The sequence below is a fragment of the Leopardus geoffroyi genome, chromosome A2 (assembly GCF_018350155.1).
Source record: "Leopardus geoffroyi isolate Oge1 chromosome A2, O.geoffroyi_Oge1_pat1.0, whole genome shotgun sequence".
NCBI classification, from domain to species: Eukaryota; Metazoa; Chordata; class Mammalia; order Carnivora; family Felidae; genus Leopardus; species Leopardus geoffroyi.
In genome coordinates, this window is record NC_059331.1 from 46,773,878 (window position 1) to 46,794,183 (window position 20,306).

General features: G+C 44.6%; 1 protein-coding gene across 6 annotated transcripts in view; it reads left to right on the top strand.

Annotated features, from left to right (window-relative positions):
- ITPR1 (inositol 1,4,5-trisphosphate receptor type 1) overlaps nucleotides 1-20,306 on the top strand; it is a 328,400-nt gene that overhangs the window by 250,614 nt on the left and 57,480 nt on the right. For all 6 annotated transcript variants that reach the window (XM_045493609.1, XM_045493610.1, XM_045493612.1 and 3 more), the window contains 7 exons: nucleotides 3,976-4,156; nucleotides 5,875-6,128; nucleotides 12,304-12,504; nucleotides 14,027-14,137; nucleotides 16,270-16,365; nucleotides 18,883-19,005; nucleotides 20,088-20,192. In XM_045493609.1, coding sequence (XP_045349565.1) covers nucleotides 3,976-4,156; nucleotides 5,875-6,128; nucleotides 12,304-12,504; nucleotides 14,027-14,137; nucleotides 16,270-16,365; nucleotides 18,883-19,005; nucleotides 20,088-20,192 — 1,071 coding nt within the window. The remainder of the gene's footprint in view (nucleotides 1-3,975; nucleotides 4,157-5,874; nucleotides 6,129-12,303; nucleotides 12,505-14,026; nucleotides 14,138-16,269; nucleotides 16,366-18,882; nucleotides 19,006-20,087; nucleotides 20,193-20,306) is intronic.

Sequence of the window (20,306 nt, forward strand, 5' to 3'; positions counted from 1 at the left end):
GACTGTCTCCACGAGCCTCTGGCTGAGGGCCCCTGTTCCTCAGCCCCCCGTTTCTCCCGTGGCACATCCTGCCTCTGTGGGGGAGGTATCTTAGTTCTTCTGCACTGCTGTCACTTTTCACTTCTCCTCTTACACAAGATAGTACTGCTTCCCTTTTGGAGACCAAGCTTCTTCCTTCCAGAGTATCTTTATTTAGATTCTCAGGCAGGAGACCTGAAGCGACAGCTCTTGGGTCTCACCAGCGTCTTGGCAAGGTTACATTTGTCACGGTGTGGGCATCTTGGGGGTGTGCTAAATACTTGATGCCCATTATCTTTTAGGGTCCCCTGATCTCCAAGGAGAAATAACTGCCTCTGTAGGATTTTTGGTGAGACACCACACGCAAGTTTTACTCTGAGTTCCTGGCACCTCATAAGCAGTCAGGAAATACTGGCCCTTGTGCGTTTTACTGTGATTATCTCATTAGAGCTTCATAACCACTGTGAGGTACTGTTACCATGCCCATTTTTCAGATGAGAAAATTTAGGTTTCAGAGATGTTGTCACTTTCTAAGGTGACACAAGCTCATGAGTGGTAGTGCTGAAACCCAAGTGTCTCTGACTCCGGAGACAGAATGCTCACGCTTTGCTATCCTGCCCTGGCCACTGAGGGGGATGCCTTCACCGTGGGGCTTCCACGTCCTACTGATGTGATGGCGGTACAAAAAAACTGATACCCATTGGGCCCTGTGCTGAGCACTTGGTGTACATGGGAGCAGCCCTTCCATGTGGGTCCAGAGAGGTGAGTAACTTGCACAGAGCTAGTGAGTGAGGGACCCAGCACTTGAACCCAGGCGGTCTGACTGGAAAGCCTGCCCTCTAACCCTGTCATTAAAGAATGCTTTCCTTCCTTTGAGGCAGTGGCAGCATCTTTCTTTTTGGTACTTAATGATAACCCTGGTGGAGTATGCCTCCCATTTTAGCTTGATAGGCGGGTACCTCAGAGACTTAGGACTGCCCTGAATCATTTCTTCCATCTTCCAGGCACCACCCTTGTTTCATTCCAGTTCTCTGTGCTTCTTGATGCCTCTGTACCCTCGTGTCTACTTTATTATTTTGTTGACCACATTCTGTTTATAAAGCTGCTTCAGATCCTTGAGAGACTAAGGACTGATATAAATAATGTAAAATAAATATACTGGCCATTGCAAAACATATATAGAAGTGTGTAATCCTCAGTCACTTGCCCTTCTCCCATTTCATAAGAGGCTTTCTTACCCTGACGCTATCAGTTGACATCTGTTGGGTTAACCAGCTAGACGTTAAGCAGTGCGGTTTGTAGCTGGCCGTCAGTCTGTGTGCTGTGTTGCCCTGTTAAATATGACAGATGGAAGGCTTTAGTTATTTATCTTTTTGCTCACCTACTTAAAGTGCATTTGTTTTTTCTGAGTGACCAGATTGTCCAAAGGATGCTTTGTTCAGTTGCCTCCATACAGCGAGAAGATTAATGGGTTAGCAACTCAAGTTAATTGCCCTGAGCAGCCACCTTCTGGTGCTGTCACCCCATGACCCCATGTGGGCAAGACACTGTATTGGTTCATTTTGGTGGAAACTGTAGTCAACCCAGTTAGGTAGGTGGCTGTAGGTTGTGTGCTTCATCCCCACACTTCTTTTGTTGGTGGATGTTTCAGCTCTCAAAGGAGTGAATGATTAGAACTTGATTTTTCATATCTTGATTAATTAAGTTTTCTAGAATTAGTCTCTGTTGAGGATTCACATCTGGCACAGCCACTGAATATAAGCAGGATCTGATTGGGAGGCTATAGTTAAAAGGAGCCATGGGTTTCAGCCATGGGTTGTATTTATTCTTCTGTCAGATAATTAGGAAGCTCCTTCTATGTGCTGGGCCTCCTCTGGGTGCTCTGGAGACAGCTATGAACCATAGAGGTGAGGCACCTACCCTCTTGGAACTTACATTCTGCTTAACACATGCAGTAAGTAGGTAAAGCACAAATACAACAGATACCAGTTGCTAAGTAGAAAATAAAACAAAGCATGGGAGAATAAGCAGTTGCCTGGGTTGCTGCTTCAGGGAGGATTATCAGAGATGGCTTCACTGAGGAGGTGATGTTACTGGGGATACAAACAATGAGGGGACCCAGCCACGGGAAGAGCCATGCAAAGCAAGGAAGAGCAAGGCGGTGGCACTGAGCATCTGCCACAGTATTAGCCCATTAACCCATTCTCTTGGGTCAGGGTCATAAGGATAAATGGCTACTTTAGTAAAACATCATTAGGGCGATTATTGAATTACTCTGTCTGTCCTTACCAGGCTGCCAATTTCATGGGAAGGCAGCAGGGTCCAGGCCCCTTTTTGTTCACTGTTGTTATCTTCTGCAATGGGCGTGCGTAGTGTCCAACTCATGACAGGTGCACAGTAAGTACTGGATGGATGAACAGATAGATGGATGCGTAGGTGCATGGATGAAGGGGTAAATGAATGGAATGATGGATGAAGTAGTAAGAAACCTGTAAGAAAATACAAGGTGGTAAAGGGCAATTGAGGACACTAAAGATTTGAGCTTGGTTCAGAGAGTGTGGGAGTCTTAGTGGACTCAGTGACACACAGTACAACCAAGCAGTAAGCAGGCAGTGACTTGTACCGGCATTGAGAGTAGTTGGAGGGGAAAAGATAGAACCAGGAAGCACAAGAGGGAAGGATGGATCTTGTGCTGTATGTTGGAAACAACCAGAAGTAAAGAAGAACAGTGGAGGGAGAGGAAAAAGCACAATCAGGAAGTGCTTTGTAGGCAAAGGAGACTGACATTTGTCAATACAGCATATGGGCTAGTGGCTAGAAGAAGGGTCATGGTGACTGCAGTTGCCTTCTGGCAGATGGAAACGTGGTGGCTTTCCCGGGGCCTGCTGAATCTGGCAGCAGGTGTGTGTTGGGAGGGAGTGAGAGATTGAGGAGTTAAGGGGTTGCAAAGGCTGGTAAGATTTTACTTTTTTCTAGGATTGCAAGCCTAGGTCTACCTTCTGTAGGGAAATGCCATCTTTCCAAATGGGGGAGGATATGAAATTGGCAGAAAGATCCAACTGAGAGAAGCAAATATATTGTTTGGAGCTTTGTTTTATTCCTCTGGAAATGACCGTATTGTATTTTTATGTAAATAATTCACAACAGCGTGGTGTTTGCAAAGGGGTGAAAAACGAACACTCATAAATGAAGTTGAGACACCATATTGTGTTTTTATATCAACAGTGTATATGATTGCTTGCAGTGGGTCCAAAAACAAATGTGCATCCAAGAGGCAAGCTACCTGTTAACTTTGAGCTTCTTCATCTAACCACTCTTTACCTGTCCTTCTAGACAAGATTTGAAAATCACCTTTTCTACAAAGATTTTGAGATCGCTCTGGCCCACTGTCCTCCTTGCCAGCTCTGAGCTTCTGTGATGTAACTGTCTGTGTAGCTCCTAGAACCCTTCTTATGTGCACATTTTTGTCTTACTTAGGGACTTGTTAACCTGGTATGGAGCCCTATAGGGGAAGGTAGCACATCTTACTCATCTGTGTATATTCACAAGGCTGTGCAGAGTGGAGGGACTCTTGGAAGTCCTTAAACACATGACTGGACCTACAGTAATTACCAAAAAAATACATTGTTTCCTTTGTTAATGGCGTTGTTTTGCAGGGGCTTGTTCTTAGTAGGCTGGAATCTCCCCAACACCCCTTAGCATGCTTCCCAAGCCTATATGACTGCTCCATCAAAGACATCCATGGCAGGTTGCTTTAAGGTCCCTGTTTAGAAAACCTCAGGCCATACAATCCAGAGAATGATAGTGCATAGAACCATGTTTAACTTTGGTCTGAACTATAAACTGTTTGTGAGGTTTTGTTGGCTGGCTCTGGTCTCCATGAGGTTTTGGTGTCCTGAGTGGGATTCAATCACTGATCTGTCACAGTGTTGAAAATCCGTGGGTTTTCTTTGGCAGCACTCCTTTTTCTGCCGGTTAACAGAAGATAAGAAGTCGGAAAAATTCTTCAAGGTCTTCTATGACCGAATGAAGGTGGCCCAGCAGGAAATCAAGGCAACAGTGACTGTGAACACCAGTGACTTGGGGAATAAAAAGAAAGATGATGAGATAGACAGGGATGCCCCATCACGGAAAAAAGGTAAGCGCTCTCCTGCGCATGGCCCTCTCACCAGCTGGACTTCTAGACTCCAAACTCTATTCTGTCTCAGGCTTTCAGAAAGAAGCACACCATTCTGGTTATGATCTAATTCTTCCTGAGTAACCTGAGCTGAATTGCTGTGCCTTGGTGTTTCTTCTTGTATAAAAAGAAAAAAAAAAAAAAAAATTAACATACCTTCTTCTTGGGGACAGGGTTTTATTGGCAGGAAATCCATTTGTAATTTTCTCTGTAATTTTTAATTTAATGTTACAAAACGTTAATGAAGATATACACTTTATTTTTTTTTTTAAATATTTATTTTTGAGACAGAGAGAGACAGAGCATGAACGGGGGAGGAGCAGAGAGAGAGAGGGAGACACAAAATCCAAAGCAGGCTCCAGACTCCGAGCTGTCAGCACAGAGCCCAACACGGGGCTCGAACCCACGGACCATGAGATCGTGACCTGAGCCGAAGTCGGACGCTTAACCGACTGGGCCACCCAGGGGCCCTGAAGACATACACTTTAAAACTGGGTGTCTATCCTTTGTCAGCTAATTCTCCCTTATGTTAAAAAATATTTGAAAGTTTCTAAAGTTGTATGCATGATGTCACTTAAAGAGAAATAATACTTAATTAGATGCACCAGGGTTGGAGTAAAATGGCAGTGAGCAGGTGACTTAGCTACTCTGAGTCTCTTTTTTTTGTGTGTGTGTTTAGAACTGGGTTTCAGAGCCACAGTGCATTTGGCATTTGGAGAATTCGTTGCTGGAGGGGGCTGTCCTGTGCACTGTAGGATGTTCAACAGCATATGTTAAACAGCATACTCTACCCAGTAGATGCCATTAGCCTGCTCCCACTGCCAACTGAAAGTGTCTCCAGATTTTGCTAATTGTCCCCTGGGTGGGGATAGGGGAAAATCAGCCTCAGTTTATAACCACTGGTCTAGAATCGGAATTAAGAGAAGAAGAAAGGCTAATATTTGCTAAGTGCTTCCTATGAACCAGGTACTGTTCAAAGTCCTTTATTACATCCTTTAGTTCACTTATAACTGAAGTTAACCCTGTAAAATAGATAGGATTGTTATCCCCATTTTACTGATGAGGAAACTGAGGCACAGAGATTAACTTGTTCTTGTTAAGGCTATGTAGCAAGTAGGCAGCAGAGCCAGCGTTCAAACCCAGGCAGTCTGGGTGCAGAGTGTCACCTTCTTAAAGCTAATGCCTATTTACCTCACAGGGTTACTCTGAGGATTAGATGAGATAATATACATCAGGTGCTTAACCACAGTGTCTCCGCACTTAATAAAGGGCTCAGTCACTTGTCATTACAATAGCAATAATTACAGTTGGAATCATTGATATGTTGACTCTCTCAGAAGCTTCTCCAGGTAGAATTTACTGATGTTCTCCCTGTTTTACAGATGAGGACACTGAGGCCCAGAGCCATATAGGTTTGTGAGGTTGACAAAGCTGATGCTAAGGCTTTTCCTCTAAAACACAGAGCAAGCATAGATGAAATGTCAGAGCCGTGAACAAGTTGGCATGGCTTGACTCAGTTTTAATCCTAAGGACTAAGAGAAGTGACTTCATGGAGTATTTTGCCAGCCTTGAAGATTTATATGAATACCAGAACTTAGATATTTGAACCTCTTCTTTCATGCAGTGAATAGTACTCCTGAGGTGTGAGCAGCATTGATCATCTCACGTTTGCATTCCAGCCAAAGAGCCCTCGACACAAATAACAGAAGAGGTCCGAGATCAGCTCCTGGAGGCCTCTGCTGCCACGAGGAAAGCCTTCACCACCTTCAGGAGGGAGGCTGACCCCGACGATCACTACCCGTCTGGGGAAGGTGCCCAGGCTACGGCGGACAAGACCAAGGATGACCTGGAGATGAGTGCAGTCATCACCATCATGCAGCCCATTCTCCGGTTCCTGCAGCTCCTGTGTGAAAACCACAACCGAGACCTGCAGGTGAGGCTGGGCCCTGGGAGTTGCAGCTCCTCAGAGCTGTCGGCAGCCTCAGACGTCTCAGCTCCTTTCCCTGCCACCAGCATCCTTGAGTTGAGAACCCAGAATGGTTCTAACATATGGGCAGCTGAGGTGTTTGTCTCTCTGTCTTCCACACCACCTCCTCAGGGACAGGAACCAAATCTCTTGTTCACCAGTACAGGTGCCTACTTCGTACATATTTAAATGTGGGTATGTACCTCTGTGTGCGTGCATGTGGTAGCATGCCCCTGTTTGGCACAGGTAAAACTTGGATGGATGGATGGATGGATGGATGGATGGATGGATGGATGGATGATTAAATATACGAGACTTAGAAAATCTGACACATAGAAAGTTTCAATTCATTTAAACAATGGTTGGTTGAATGAAGTGGCCTACCAGGGTTTACACAAATCGGTGCTCAAATATATGTGTTGAACTGATTATTCCAGAAATCTTCTGTTCACTTTTTTATTATTGTTGGAAAGAAAACAATGGCCAATGTTTATCAGGCACTTAGGGTGTGTTGGATACTAAGTGTTGCTGATCCCCTTGTACTTGTTTTACAGATGAGGGAACTGAGGTTCAGGGGACATAGTTAGGGAGTGCAGAGCTGGGACTTGAACCCAGACCATCTGGGAGATGGTAATGCTCATGTGTTCAAGAACTACGTTAAGATACCATATTTTCTCCTTTGCAAAGTTTGCCCACCAGCGAAGCCTATATGGAACGGCTAAGGGTGGATTCCAGAGATAAGTTTCTTTTTACTGAATGGGAATAGATCTGTGGAGCCCCTCACTGCTTAGGAGAAGCATGCTAGAGTACCAGGTCCTTGGCCATTGCCTGATTTTGCTGTTGGCTTTTGGGAAAAACACCCTTCTGTGCCTAAAAGGGATTGAGGACTAACAAGAAAAGTGTGTCTGAACAACTCTGCTAAGATAGAATATTTTCTCCTAAAATAAACAAGTTGGCAGTGATACTTTAGTTCTTTGAATAATGATGGTATGAAAAGAAAATTCTAGTCCACACGTGGCAAGTTAAAGGTGCTGTCTTAAAATATTTGTATTGCTGACTTTATCAGATGATTTGATGGCCTTTCATATGTCACCTGTAGCCAGACCATTCAGGGTCAGGGCCATAAATCCCTCATACTTAAAACTTGCCACAGAGTCTCTGCCTGGAGAAGTTGAGTAAGAAATTACATTGTTACATGGTAAGACAGAATAATGAAATGTAACTGGGTGAAGTCTGCAGTATTAATTACTTCTACACTGGTTTTTATTTTTAATCACATTGGTCTGAAGAGCCTGAGCTTTGAAAAGGGAGGTGTATCCAAAGTCATCATCAGTTGGCCAGATTTGGCCCATATTTAAAACTGAAAGAGTTTTCCCTAACCCCCATTGTCTTCCATTTTGCTGTTCATTCACTTCCTCCATTGACCTTCCCCGCTTGATCCCTCTCTGCGTCTGAGTGTGGGATCCTGGCTTTTTTTTTTTTTTTTTCCTTGCCTGTTGCTCAAATATTCCTACTTTGGACTTCGACCGTGTTGGCCCTAGATCCACTGGCCTGGGAACTGTGTAGCTCAGTCGGGTTGAACAAAGTACTCATGGCTCAAAGATGCAGGGATTGGTTATTGTCTCATTGGCTGGTGTTCTTGTGTCTGCAGGCCAGCTCTGTCCTTTCCACCTTCCATACGTACACCATTAGTCACAAGGGAGACTGGCCATGGGAGTGTGAATGACACCAGGGAAAGCCAGGCTGTCCTACCAGCAGGAAAGCAAAGTCATTTGTGGCATCTTTGTGGATGGGGGGACCTCCCTGCTGCTGGGGCTATTTCTAGGCTGAGCTGAGTGGTCAGAGCCCTGTACTGTTCCCCTGTACTGCTGTCACTGGTCTCCACCAACCTCGGGCTCCGGAGGGAAGTGGGTTGAGACTGTGCCTGTGCATGTATGTTTATTTCATCATCTCGGTGAATACCTGCTCTGTGCCTGGCATTGGTGGCAATAGAGACCTCACCCTTTCCCTCACAGACCTGAGAGTCTAGGGCAGGAGCCACCCGGGGAAACCCAAGATTGCTGTGCAGCATGCTGAGTGCTGTCGTGGTGTCATCTTAGGGGTTTTGTGGGTTCAGAGCAGGCAAACCAGCCCCCTTTGCTGGGTCTAGGAAGGCTTCTCAGAGGAGCTCATATCTGCTGAGTCCTGAACTAACACAAGACTACCTTGAGTAAAATCCCTCCACAGATGTTGGAGAGGCCGTCCTGATGGTTCTGGTTTCGCACACCTGTTCTCACGGCCCCCTGCCCACCTCTTGATTTCACATCTTCACCAGCACATGCACATCCCGCTGTGAAAGCAGAGTAAGGCTTTCATTGCTGGAGTTCACCTTTTCTCATCTGGAAGTCATCACAGTTTCTATTTTTCACCTTAGCTCGTCACGAAACTCTGCTTTGACCTAAGGTCCTAAGAACCCCATGGGCAGAAGGACCTGTTGATGAGTCCGTTCATACACTTGATTCTCCAACACATAGCTCTATGGAAAACAGTAGCATTGAGTGAAAGGGGAGTATATAGTATATTTTAGTGTGTGTGTGTGTGTGTGTATTTTTTTTCTTTTTTTTAGTCTTAGCAACTTAAAAAAAAAGTCTTAGCAGCTTAATCTCTGAAAGTATCATAAAGATTATCCAAGTCAGTGGTGTTACACTTTTTGGTTTTGGCCACAGAATCCTCTGTTTAAGATCTTATGCAGAAATGTAGTAAGTAAAACAGATGAAAGCCAAACTTCTGTGTTCAGAGTAGAAACTACAGATGATAAGAACTTTCCTTTTCTCCCTTACCTACCAGAGCCCTGAGAGGCAGGGCATTCTGGGTTTCCCCCAGAGTCCTATAGGGCCCAGTTGGAAAACCAATGATCTTAAACCAGTGGTTCACAAGGATGAAGGTTAGAATCATCTAGAGATATTGATAAAATTACATTTGTAGAAATCTTGTTCTCAAAATTACGGTTTTGAGCGGGATTCAGCTACTCTGAACACCACCCTGTTGGCTGTGTTCCAGACCAGATGGTGGATCTCTGGGTCACGGTTTTCTTGTGTGCCAAAGGGAGGAGAAGACATTCTCATGAGGACAGAATGATTGCCTTTGTGGTATAAACAAGTGGAGATAAACCCTGAGGAGAAGGAATCCAGCCTTTTGAATTTGCCCAGCATTGCTTGTCATATTTGTAACCTTAACTTTCCTGTTGGTAAATGCTCAGTAGAGATAAGGCCACTGCGTTTGGCTTTGCCAAACAGGCAGTGGCTGCCTTAAGCAAGCTTCATTCACATTAGTAAGAAACTTGGTGGGAAGGACTATTCTTGAGCCATTTTGCCTGTGCTTTTGAACCTTCCCCTGAAAGGTTGGCTTTGCTTTTCACCTGGGTTACGGAATGCAGGTCTCTGGCCACTGACAGCTGTGTGAGAACAGACTTGAAGTCTTTCATTTCTTTTTTTTTTTTTTAATTTTTTTTTCAACGTTTATTTATTTTTGGGACAGAGAGAGACAGAGCATAAACAGGGGAGGGGCAGAGAGAGAGGGAGACACAGAATCGGAAACAGGCTCCAGGCTCTGAGCCATCAGCCCAGAGCCTGACGCGGGGCTCGAACTCACGGACCGCGAGATCGTGACCTGGCTGAAGTCGGACGCTTAACCAACTGCGCCACCCAGGCGCCCCGAAGTCTTTCATTTCTTAATTCACACATATCAACTTGGCCCCTTGCCCTCCAAGGAAGACCACAGAAAGAACAGGTCTTCTCCAGCCTAAACAAGGCAGGGTACTGTGCACTAAGGGTGAGATCTATTCCCTGAACATGGAAACAGTCCCTGTGAGCCTCCTAGTGAGTGACACCCATCTATTTTTGTAGAGGACAAAAGGAAATGGATCTGAGCTAGGGAAGGAGAGATTGTGGCTCAACACCCTGCAAAAACTATGAGCTATGGGAGAGGCTTTCAAGAAAGGGCAGCCAGCTGTCTTCATGGGGAGTTGAAACATAACAGCCTTGAAGACTTCCTAGGTCTCCTTTCCTCCATCCCTTCAATTTAATTCAGATTATTTTAGCCAGTGTTGATGAAGTACCTGGCATGTTCTGGTCCCTGTGCCTGCTGCCAGGCACCCCGTGCCGTCAGCATGGTCCTGGGCATAGCTGACAGACATCTCTATAAGCATATCACAAAGTGTAAGGAGGGCCGAGAGAGGTGTGTGCCATTTCTGATCTTGTTGGAGTCAGGATGGAGACTCAGACGGGCTGCCTGAAACAAGTGACTTGAGACCCCATCCTGAAGGAAGAGGAGTCAGTCATCAGGGTGGCAGGCAGAGAGAATAGCGTGGCTAAAGCCCCAGAGGAAAGAGAATGAGGAATACTCTTAAACACGAGTTTAAGAGGCAGATGGCCTGGAGAGCCATACTATGAATTTCAGCCTTGGACAGCCAGGCTGTTTCCTGTTCTCTTCCTGAATACATCTCTATTCCTCTCTGCATGATAAGGGGCTCAGCTAGGCCCTCCAGCAAGTAGCACCTTCCCTGGGCAGCTGGATCGAGGAATGGCTGTGGGACCCTACTGTGGCTTTCCATGGCCCTTAGAAAAACAATCCCCTTATGAAAGCCCACATGGTTCCAAATCATCTGTCCTTTGCTCCACCGCCCTTCCAGACCTGGAAGATTGTTCAATTTTTAGACTAATTAGACAGATGAGCATAAAGGACTAAAGTTATGCAGGGGCTAGGGGGAAATGGTTAGTTTGATGGGTCAGGCATTAAACCTTGTTACCAGCTTTTAATCTGTATATTTATATTTTAATTTTACAAAGAATACTTGAATAGGGTCTTTCTATAAAAGTTTAGATATAAGTATTTAGTTAAAAAGAATTGTCCCTCTCCCCATCCCTACGTCTCTACTCAGAACTATTGTTGGTTTGGACAACAAACCAACTGGTTGGTTGTATCTTTCCAGTCATTCTTCTATATTTTTGGATGGGAGCAGTGTATACATATTAATTTGCTATTTACCTTCTAGTTTTTTTTTTAACTTTTAACAGTATGTCCTAGAGATCTTTCCATTTTGGCAGATATTGACCTCGCTTGGTGTTTCTAAATTGTAATAGTAAATGATGTTGATATGCTATAATTTATTTAACTACTCCCCATTTGATGGGCGTTTAGGTTGTTTCCAGTTCTTGACTATTATAAACAGTGCTATAGTGAACTTCCAATACATACTTTGTGAATAGAAGTCATTATTTTATAGAAGTGGAATTACCACATCAAAGGTATCTTTGACATTTATTTTATCTTTTGTTTGTATCTTTTTATATAGTACCGGTCATCTATGGTAAACGTAACTTTTATAATTTTGCTTAAAAGAATATTTACAGTTAATTTTTGCTTCTTTTTAAGAAGAGTCACTGACAAAAATCTCCTCTTCATCAAAATAGACTCTGCTTTGTGAGGTGGTTGAATGTGGTTTACTTGATTTTATGGAGGAAGTACCTGCTCTTACATCTCTTGTTAACATGATCTTTTTAGCTGGAGAACATATATTTGGGCACAAGCGCACAAACATTTACTCATTCCTGCCCCTTCCTTTAAGAATTAATGGAAATAGCCAAAAAAAGACAACCTAGGTTCCTGCCATGGCAGTGGGCTCAGGTCAGCTTATGACACCTTATTTTGTGATGAGCCATCCCCAGTACTAGGCTGTAGGCATTCAGTATCCAGACTACACCATCATCTTTTAAACATAACCATTGCCTCTTGAAATGTCAAATGCCTCTGAACCTAATACTTGCTGGGAGGAGCATGGGCTGGAGTGGGAAAGAGAGAAAGGAGAACTCTGAAAGGCTTTAGGCATCTGAAGTGGGCTGTCGAAGAGGACCCTTCCTCCCCCAGCATCACATAGAAAAGCACCTTGGAGAACAAGCTCCTGTGTTTGGTGGCCATTGCCATAGATCAAGTCCACAGCTGACCATCTTGGGGGCTCTTTTCTCTGGTGCTGCATCTCTCTTCATAACTGCTGATCAATTCTGGACATCAACCAATTAGATACTAGCAAAATGTCACTATGTATGACCTTTTCCCTCTTCTCTCCTATTTTGCTGCCCCGATGCTGGGGACTGCCCAATTGTAGAACTTCCTTCGTTGTCAAAATAACAAGACCAACTACAATTTGGTGTGTGAGACACTACAGTTCCTGGACTGTATTTGCGGAAGCACTACTGGAGGTCTTGGTCTTCTCGGGCTCTATATAAACGAAAAGAACGTAGCCCTTATCAACCAAACCCTGGAAAGTCTGACTGAATACTGTCAAGGACCGTGCCATGAGAACCAGGTACCTCCATTTTTATTTGGGAGTGGGGAAAAAACAAAGTTCATCATTTTGGAAATGTTATTGACAGGAACTAGTTCAGAAGTCACACAGCATTTGCCTATTGGACTAGGAGGTCGCAACAACTAGAGATCTTTTTTCCCCGCAGTCAAGAAGGAGCTTTGGTGCTTTATTATGCTTCAAGATTTGACCTAACCACAGGCCTAATTGGAGGACTTATCCTTGGTCTCCATGCTTGGCTTGGCTTGGCTTGAATGTCCAAACTTAACTAACTTGACTAGAGATAAATAATAAAGTTGGTGTTAAATTAAGACACACAAGAACTGGGCTCTATTTTGAACACTAGGAAAGCTACTTAATGGAAAAAGATTGAAACCTACCTAGAGAGAGAAACCTTGCCACACACAAGACAGCTTGAAAACAGTATGAGAAAATGTTTGGTTGAAATTTAAACACCACATTCAGAGAAAAGAATGAATGACCCATTAGTCTTGATTTTGGCCTCTCAAGAAGTAGATTTTTGGAGGGGAACCCAATGGTTCCTAGAGTAACACTGTTGCTTTTATCCATGACATATTGCAAACTTTGTGAGTTTTTGCATTGATACTAGGATGATTATGATTTTTAACTCAACCGAAAATTGGACCCGGAAATTGCCAGTCCTAAATCCAGTAGACAGGGAAGGTGTGATACGCTATGTTACATGGGGAACAAGGCCAGGACCTTCACTCAGGGGAGAAAAATGCTTTACAAAAGGGACAACCTTTTGTTTTTCAAACACACCTGGTCATAGTTGGCTATAAGTACCAGGCTCGCTTGTTGTTGGATCCACTTTCCTCGCCTGGTTCACTGGTGAGACAGATGGTATAGTCAAAGTTAAAATGAAAAGGAACAAAAAAAAATTACAGCAGGCTTGGAGGAAAAGGCTTTATCTAACATCTAAGTGAATTTCCTTATAACCTCAAGTTTGCTTTTCTGCCAAACATGGGTCTGTCAAAAGGAACATACTAGAGTGGATTCTGTTGCAAATGGGGACCTTACCTGGAGGAAGATGATTAATCTTGGTATTGTGTGAATTAAACAGGAAACTTGCTTTCCAGGCTTAAGTCTTAAGCAAAAGTATGCAGTACGAAAGCCGAGTGATGTAGAGAGAATGGAACACACCTTTAAAGGGGAAAACAGGGCTCAGAACTCAGAATCAGTCACACACTGTATTTTCCCTTAAGAACAAAAGCCAACTGTATTGCACTATTTGGATTAGACACGACTAATTTATCAGTTACAGTGCATGGGGACTTTCCTGCTGTTTACTGTTAATTCTGAAACTAGTGATTTTCATCTGTCTTTTATTTTTACCACTTTCTCACGGAAAATTTGCAGCTCTCCCCTAGAGACATTACTAGGAGTGGCACGCATTGTGTTGAAATAGCAGTTGAGCCTGTTGGCTTTTGACATCTGATTTATGACCAGCATTTGTGTAAAGATCTGTGTATGTGTGTGTTTGTGTGTGTGCGTGTTTTCTCAGAACTGCATAGCCACCCATGAATCCAATGGCATTGACATCATCACAGCCCTGATCCTTAATGACATCAATCCTTTGGGAAAGAAGAGGATGGACCTTGTATTGGAACTGAAGGCAAGTAGGAATTGAAAGCAAAAGACAGGAGCATGTGAAAATAGTTACTTTGTGTTTTGCCTCAGCACGTGATATGGTCAGCGTTATGAAACTAAATACAGTTCTCTTAGATAAGTGAATGGTCCATGTTGTAAGTTCTGACTGAAATGCAGAACTCCAGTCTGGCCCTCCAAATAAGAGTCTTAAGACAGGATACTCCTGGGGCGCCTGCATGGCTTAGTTGGTTAAGTGTCTGACTTTGGCTCAGGCCATGATCTCACGGCTCGTGGATTCGAGCCCTGTGTCAGGCTCTGTGCTAACAGCTCAGAGCCTGGAGCCTACTTCAGATTTTGTGTCTCCCTCTCTCTCTCATTTTCCTTTCCCCACTCATGCTCTGTCTCTCTCTGTCTCTCAAAAATAAAACATTAAAGGTTTTTTAATTAAAAAAATAAAGACAGGATACTACTTCTGATGTTGCTTTCTTAAGCATACTCCTCAAAAAACAAAATAAAACCCTCATTTGTACCCAGAGCTTCCAAAGATTCTTTAAGAGTCCAAAGATTAAACTTGCAACCTGTCTTGGTGTCTAAAGTGTATTTCAAAATGTGTTGGCCTCACTGAGCACGTTTCCTTTTTAACTGTTCCCATGTTGGGTCATGTTGAGATCCGTCCTCTATCTTACGCCCATATGCAACAGGGAACTTTTTGTCATCACCACAGAAGAGCCTAGAACTGCAAGGTTTAGCTCTAAAGCTGATCTGTATTGATTGCATAAACAGTGTCATAGGAAAGAGAGGTCATTAGGGAAGATGTTAACACAGAAGTCCACAGGAATTGCACAGTTATTTTTATTTTTCCTTCATTGTTTAGAGCTGAGAGTCCAAACGGATCATTGATTTGGGTGTATGATTTAAATGGATTTTTTGTATGTGAGCTGTTTTTACTTCCTTTGACAAATTGTGTTGTAGAATTGACTTGAACATTATTCAAGCTCATGTGCCGGGCTCCCATTTATCAGAATGTATATAATGAGAGCCTGAAATGACAGAATTTCATATGCTACTGATCAGCGTTTCAGTGACTTTTCCAACTAATCTCGTAATTTGTGGATTATGATAGAAATGTGTGTGCTCTGAAAAGCCATCAGTTGGTAGCACAGCATCCTGATTGAATTGCTGTGACCTGTACTTGGGGAGGAAAAAAATACTGCCCTCTCTTAATACAACATACCAAGAACTTTACAGTCCTGTACACAAAGAACCATACAGGTTATCCTAGGCTCAGTCCCTAAAATGAGGTCAAGCCAAGAAGTGCAGGATGTGGGCACATGAAAACTCTGATCTAATGGGAAATTAGGATTTGGCATATATACGGTTCCTTTGGGTCACTTTTGTTAATTGCTGTCGGCTGTGCTCCAGTTATAATATTGGGGGTTATGAGAGCTGATAGCATTATTTTTAAAAAGGGAGGAATTACCTTAATTGCCTGCCTCCTCTGCCCTGCAAGGCTGAATAACAAGGTTTATAACCACACCTGCCCTGAAGGCATTGTGGGTCTATATAGCAGATTCTTTCCAACCACAATCACCATGAGAGTGCCAACACACACCCACAAGACCCTTAAATTTCCAATTTTGGGGCACCCGGGTGGCTCAGTCAGTTGAGCATCTGACTTCGGCTTGAGTCATGAGTTTGAGCCCCACATCAGACTTACTGCTGTCAGCATAGAGCCCCCTTCTATTCCTCTTTCCCCTCCCCTCTCTCTGCCCCTCCCCCCATTTGCACACACTCTCTCTCTTTCTCTCTCTCTCTCTTTCTCTCACCCCCCCCCCGTCAAAAATAAATGAACATTTAAAACAATTTCCAATTTCCAACAAGACTTATATAAGGTAGCATTAGGGAGAAAGTATGCCCAAACAACTATGTTCCTCTTTGACCCAAATCAGAGTCCACGGACATGGTTTTGGGGTCTGTAGTAGCACGTTCTCTGTTGCATACAGGTGGTTTTTGCTGTCCTAGACCCACAGGTCTTCCATGGGATAAAACGTCCATTTAGCCAGGATGCAGGGCTTGCACTGATGGGGCAGACACATTCAGGCCAGTACCCCCATGCTGCTCCTCTCCATTTCCTCCTCCCTTTCTTTGTCCAATTAGAACAATGCTTCCAAGTTGCTGCTGGCCATCATGGAGAGCAGGCACGACAGCGAGAATGCAGAGCGGATACTTTACAACATGAGGCCAAAAGAACTGGTGAGTTGGATGGCTGGTCTCCCAGCCATGACTCCATGCAGAGAGTCAGAACAGCATCTGTGGCAGAAAAGGAACCTGCTTCCTTGAGCTTTCTTAAAGATGCCACAGATCACAAGTATAAAGACAACATTGGATTCAGGTCTACGACTCGGCTGGAAAAGTGAAGTACTACTTTGAATAAGTGGCATCTGCCCTCTCCCTGCTGCATAGCTGCCAGCGGCAGCCACCCTTGCCTGTTGTCCCTCTTGCAAGAAGGTGCAGCGAGCAATCTGGGGGCCTGGCTCTCCCTTTCTGGTGGCTCACCTTGGGCAGGCTCCTGACCGCTCTGCACCACAGTTTCCTCATCCCTTAAAGGAAGATGATGATGTCATGCAGGCCTGAGGGCTGTCAAAGATGAGACAGTTCGCATCAGGCCCTTAGCCCAGTGCCCAGTGCCCTCCGTGACTTGTAGCTCCTTCCCCGTCCTTTGTTCTTCACTGCTGCTCTCTGTACCTTGTCTGTGTCCAGAGCTAGAGAATCCCCATCTCTTCTGGCTGCCAGTAGTTTGGGCAACAGAAGAATGTTTGTTGGGAGCTGATGTTCTGAGGGCTTTTTTTTTTTTTTTTTTTTTTTTTTTTTTAATATATATAGGAAAAACCAATCTTGCTTATTTTTGCAGGGTGATATTCACGATGGGCTGTGACTTCCAGGGCAGGGGTTAGCGCTACAACCTGTGAGACAGGCAGCTCTCAGAGACCATGAGACGGGCTGAGGAGAGAACTCTATTTGGACTTCTTCCCACACAAATAAACTGTAACCGACAGAACTAAATGAGGGCACTAAAACTTTTCTCTCGCCTGGTGACCTGTGTGCGCTGGGGGCCAGGCTAAAGTCCCTTCATGTATTCCTTGAAATAAAGTTAACAGTGAGCCCAGCTCTTTGATCTCTGAGGTCAGGAGTGAGTTCTCAGCCTGAGATGGATGTCCTCCCCGAGTTTACATAACAACTTATGTAACAGGCTTGGGGGGAGCTCCAGGTGTCCCTCGTGAGTAGGACAGAATAACTTTGCAGAGACCCCATTCCAACTCTCATAGACCAACAACACCCCCCTGTCTTGATGGGATTAATGTCAGCCCCCAGGGTCACGCATGCCACAGACTCCTGGGATGCCCCCTTGTGGTTGGGGAACATCATTCACAGCTTACAGGAAGTCAAGGGCTTGCTGGAACAACTGGGTTCTAAGAATTCACATAGAAGAGAAACTAATGTCCAGGACACTTCTGCACATATGTGCATGCATCCGTGTGAATTCTGGCACTCGTTCCATGCAACATGTTGTCTATTCAATTTGGTATTAGAACTAACAGGAAATCGAGCTCAGAGAGCGGGAATCTCAAGGATCTTTTCTCCAAATTTATTTTTCAGGGCCTGACCCGGTGTCAGTACAGAAATATATGGCCCTCTGCATGCTTGGTCTTGGATAATGAGAAATAATTCGGGGTAATAGCGTTGTGGCAATGCAGGAAGCTGAAATGCCTTCTGAATCATTAAAGAAAATGATTAATTTTCAGTTCAACTTAGGGGTTGAAGGCATTTTGTTCTTATTTGATTAAATCTTGAATGATTTGTTCATTTGATAAACATTGGCCAGGCCCTACTTTGTCCATGGCGTTTTTCTGGGCACCAGGGAGGGATTGAGAAACGAGGAGACCCAGCCCCTGGGCACTGGGTAGGGCACTGAGGTAGGTGGGAGCAGTAGACAAGTACAAAAATGTACTAGGGAATGTGCTCTGAGCGTGAAACCAGTGACATGCATGGGTCCTCTGGTAGCACATTTGAGATCAAGTCTCAGCTCATTAGCCATATGATTTCAGGAGTGCCTCTTTACTGCCCTGAGTCTGTTTCCTCATCCATAATAACTGGGAATTGTTGATATTTCATAAAATGAGGATGAGTATTAAATTCCCCAAAAGAATGTTGAAATACTAAACACAGTGTGCTTGGCACGGAGAAAGGCCTGAGTAGATGTTATTTGTTGATGGTGTTATTTTTACATGGAATAGGGACAGAGAAACGTAGATGGGAAAATGTGGAATTGGAGATAACAGTTTGGCTAGCTCTTGCTAAAGGTTAGTGGATTTCCTACTAGTTGTCCCTTGAAATGGCAAAGGTCGGAGGTTGGAGAAAGATGGTAGGAGGGAATGTGGAGATAGGAAAAGTCTGGCTTCTTGTCTACATTTGTGTCATATTTTATTGTTTCAGGGAACTTCTATAACCATTGTCCCCTTCTAAGGAGACATAATACCTCTTGGTCTAGTTATAGCACCTGGGTTTAATTTCTTATGTCCGCGGAAGTTGATTGGTAGAGACTGCCTGTGACCGTGTTGAGAAGGATTCTGAGGCTGTGTCCAAACCTGATAGGAAGCAAATGCTGAGCCTGATGAGCACTGTCTGCCCCAAGAGGGCAGACTCTAAGATGGCAGTCCTGTGTGGGTCTTCCTTGAAACAGGAGCTTCCTTTGTTTGACCACTCTTGCAGGTGGAAGTGATCAAGAAAGCCTACATGCAAGGCGAAGTGGAATTTGAGGATGGAGAAAATGGTGAGGACGGAGCTGCCTCCCCCAGGAACGTGGGGCACAACATCTACATATTAGCTCATCAGGTATGACCTGTCCCTGGGTCCCCGTGTCAGGCACGGTTTGCCTTCACTGCCAGAATTCCCAGCAGAATGTGCGCTTAAACTTGGTTCTCCCCTAAGGGTTTAACCTGGGGCTGTTTGTATTCATGGTGATGTGGTTCACAGGTACTCGTGGCAGCCTGACCCAATGTCCCGTGTTCCAGGGCTCTTCCATTTTCCCATGGGAGGGTCGTGTCCTTGGAAATCCCCACGTTTCTTAAAAGCCTTCGCACTGAGCCTTGACACTTACATAGTTTATGACTGTGTTTGGAGACAGTTGAAAGGAGTCTTAGGCTTTTCATAAATATTGATGAGTCTATCTTAATCTAAGAAATAAACCTCAGCTGCCTTGCCTCCTATCACGTTTAAAAATCTTTGGGAACTAACCTGTCATTATGAGTTCTTTGTGTTTGCTTTTGGGGGGTGGGGGTTGGGGAGTAGTAATTCTTCCTACCCTGGCACCAGAATGCCCTGTTTCATAACTCTCTTCCCAAGTGTCTGGGCTTTTGAAGATACTTTCTTTTTCTGGAGGCTGATATGCCTTGAGCTCGCTGATGTGTGTGGGCAGCTTGTAACTCTGCTGCAGGCTTGTGCTTCCTGTCCCTTTCACCTCGCTGGGCTAGAGGACTTAGGAATAAAGCAGTAACAGTATTGGGTGGGATGGTATGCCCTGCTACGGCTTGCTGGCAGAAGAAGAGAAAACCATCTCCTGTCCCACGTCTCTTCCACTACCCATGTTTTGCCACTCAGTGGGTTTCAGAACTTTCTGAGTGGAGACCTGTGTGGCTGTACAGAAAACCCCATCTCTCTCCCACGTGGCTGAAGAAATTGGGGGAAAGTGGGACCTCATGTGGGCATGAGCTTTCTCCATGCTGTTGTCCCACGCTCCCAAAATAGCTGCTGTGCAGAACATACCTTGACAGGATGTAGCAAGCCTCCCGCCATCTTTGCCCTTCAGCTTACCACTGTGTATGATGCATTCTTTATGCCCCACAATGGAAAGGGGCGCACGTGTGCCCGTCGCAAAGTGACAGTGACTCCCCCCGTTTTCTGAACTTGTGTTCTAGTTGGCTCGGCATAACAAAGAACTCCAGACCATGCTGAAACCTGGTGGCCAAGTGGATGGGGATGAAGCTCTGGAGTTTTATGCCAAGCACACAGCCCAGATAGAGGTAAAAACAGAGGGAACTCAGGGCTCGGGCCTGTGTTGAGGGCCTGCAGTGGGCTCTGCCCTGTGCTGGGGCTGGCACACAGTCATTCGTCTGAACAGCAACGTGTTGGTTATG